Here is a 2581-nt window from a genome sequence, read left to right on the forward strand (position 1 = left end):
TCAGATCTCAGCCTCCTAAGTAGCTAGGATTATAGACATGAGTCACTGGCTTCCGGTCCTGAGCTGCTTTTGCTCAAGGCTTGTGCTCTACCACTTGAGCCACTTCCAGCTTTTTAAGTAGTTTATTGGAGATGAGAGTCTCATGGATTTTTATGCCTGGGCTGGCTTTGAACCACAATCCTTAGATAGCTTCCTGAGTAACTAGGATTACACCTGGCTAACATTTTTAATTAGAAAGACTAGTATGTATGACAAGACTGTAAACATTTGTAAGGTAGAGTCAGGTACTAGTGGCTCAGGCCTGTAATCCTAGATACTCTCAGGAGGCTAGATTTGAGGATCAAGGTTCAAAACCAGCCTAGGCAGGTAAGTCTGTGAAACTTATCTCCAATTAACCATAAAAAGACAAAAGTAGAACTATGGCTCAAAGTAGTAGATCACTAGCCTTGAGCACAGAAGCTCAAAGACAGCACCGGTGAGTTCAAGCCCCAGGTTGGGCAAGAAAAAAAAAAAAAGATTTGTAAGATTAATCATTCATGGGCTGGGAATGTGGTTGTGATAGAGTGCTTGCCTAGCATGCATGAAGCCTTGGGTTCACTTCCTCAGTACCACATACACAGAAAAAGCCAGAAGTGGCGCTGTGGCTCAAGTGGTGAGCAAAAAAAGCTCAGGGACAATGTCCAGGTCCTGAGTTCAAGCCCCACTGGCAAAAAAAAAAAAAAAAAATCATTCATGAAATGTCTTCCTATCTTTGCCCAGCCAATAGTTTCTGAAGACCAGACAGCAGCTCTGATGGCCCATCTCTTTGAAATGGGATTCTGTGACAGGCAGTTGAATCTAAGGCTGCTGAAGAAACATAATTACAACATCCTGCAAGTTGTGACAGAACTCCTTCAAATCAACAATAATGACTGGTACAGCCAACGCTACTGAGGAGTGACCTTGCATTAAATAACTGCCTCCTGCTTAGAGATGATTTTTATTTGTCATTGGGGGATGGAGTAGAGACCCTTGATTATTTTTTAATCTGAGTAATCTATATAGAACCCATCATTGAATTATCAAGACACTACCAGTTATAGTATTTTTTGGAGTAAATCAAAGACCACAACCTAAATTTTCACTTTAGGAATTGGATGAGTAGTAGGAAGACAGTTTTTCAATCAATTTGGATAAAACTCCTTTCTCAGTGCATTGAGGAGTGTAACTTTGACTTTCTGTAGGACCATTGTTTTCCACTTGTATTGAAGTTGAGTATTCTTTATTGGTTCATGTGGATGTTTTTAACAAGATATCTATTAAACGTCAGGTGTTTTTTTTTTTTTAGAAATTAGCCTTGGAAGTTATGTTTAAGAATTTTCATAATTTCTGTAACCAACCCCTTATCCTCATAGGCATATGTCATTGAAAAGACACCAGAGCAAGACAGAAATATTGCCACTCTCTTTCTCAAGAAGAAAGTCATTTTCCTGCAGGACTTTGTAAGAGCACCTTGTTTCCTAGAGACTTCATTGGTGCATCTCAGTATCTACCTTGCAAGAATCTCAAAAGTCTGAGACAGTATGCACCTGTTGAGCAGTGTCTTGTAGTAATTTTGCATATATTTTTCTTTTATTTAAGGACAAAAACTTTAGGTAGTATGAAATATTTTGCTTATCTTATAGAGGAAAAAAAAGTATTACATAAAGGGAAAGAGGAATTTAATAGTCACCTGTTTTCTAAATGTCAGGGAAGATCTTATTTTATAGTAGAGTGGGGGAAATAGAAGCCAGAAATGCAAGCTGGCTCTTATGTTAATGTTCAGAAGTGTGGCACAGAAAATGCTGTTGACTTATTGAATGTTTGGAATCCATTCAGAGAGACACCTAGCCCTAGAAGTGTAGCTGCTGCTTGAACAACTTAGATGGGGGCTTGAACAACTTAGATGGGGGCCAACTGACGGATAAGTTTTGGATTAGCCCTAGAGAATTGAGTGGAAGGAGCTGCTTCTAGGAGCTCAGTTGCTTCTATTTGCAGAAAGGAAGTGTTGGGCTCATTGGTAAGGGAAAAGGTAACAGAAAATTAAACTTTTTATTCATGAAAGTGGCTTTCAGAAAAGGTTAAAAAAAAAAAAAAAAAAGCAAAACTCCAGCTGGAGGGGAAAAGATAGTTAAAATAGTATTATTTAACCTGGTCGGTATTTATAATGAATGGCGATTTTAATTAGTCATAATGTTTATTTACAGTATAACTCTCGAATGCTACTTAAATAAACCAGAATTCAGACCGCAAGTCAACAGGGCTGTTCATTATTTACGACGTTTTTTTAATCGGGGCTTCATGAAGCCAGGGTGTGGATAATGGGGTTGATTTCAAACCGGCCCGGTTTTGACCAACTGTGTCGTCTTCCCCATAGTACCTGTACATAATAACCACTTAAAGAATGGTGAAATAAATGACCTTTGAAACCCCTACCTGGACTAAGGTGGTCCTTTGGGAAGAAGTGTCTGTGACCTCTGGTGATCTTTGCGGAGTTCAGGGGCGGGGCGGGGCGGGGGCGCTGGGGCGGAGCTTCCCAAAGCACTCTGTCAAAGCTCCGGCC

General features: G+C 39.9%; 1 protein-coding gene across 2 annotated transcripts in view; it reads left to right on the forward strand.

Annotated features, from left to right (window-relative positions):
• The window catches only part of Nbr1 (NBR1 autophagy cargo receptor), a 40782-nt gene extending 38329 nt beyond the window's left edge, over positions 1–2453 (forward strand). For both annotated transcript variants that reach the window (XM_070027791.1, XM_070027792.1), the window contains one exon: positions 760–2453. In XM_070027791.1, coding sequence (XP_069883892.1) covers positions 760–933 — 174 coding nt within the window. In that variant the 3' untranslated portion in view covers positions 934–2453. The remainder of the gene's footprint in view (positions 1–759) is intronic.
• Positions 2454–2581: the final 128 nt, after the last annotated feature.

Source organism: Dipodomys merriami, unplaced genomic scaffold (genome assembly GCF_024711535.1).
Source record: "Dipodomys merriami isolate MVZ:Mamm:240054 unplaced genomic scaffold, mDipMer1.0.p SCAF_19, whole genome shotgun sequence".
NCBI classification, from domain to species: Eukaryota; Metazoa; Chordata; class Mammalia; order Rodentia; family Heteromyidae; genus Dipodomys; species Dipodomys merriami.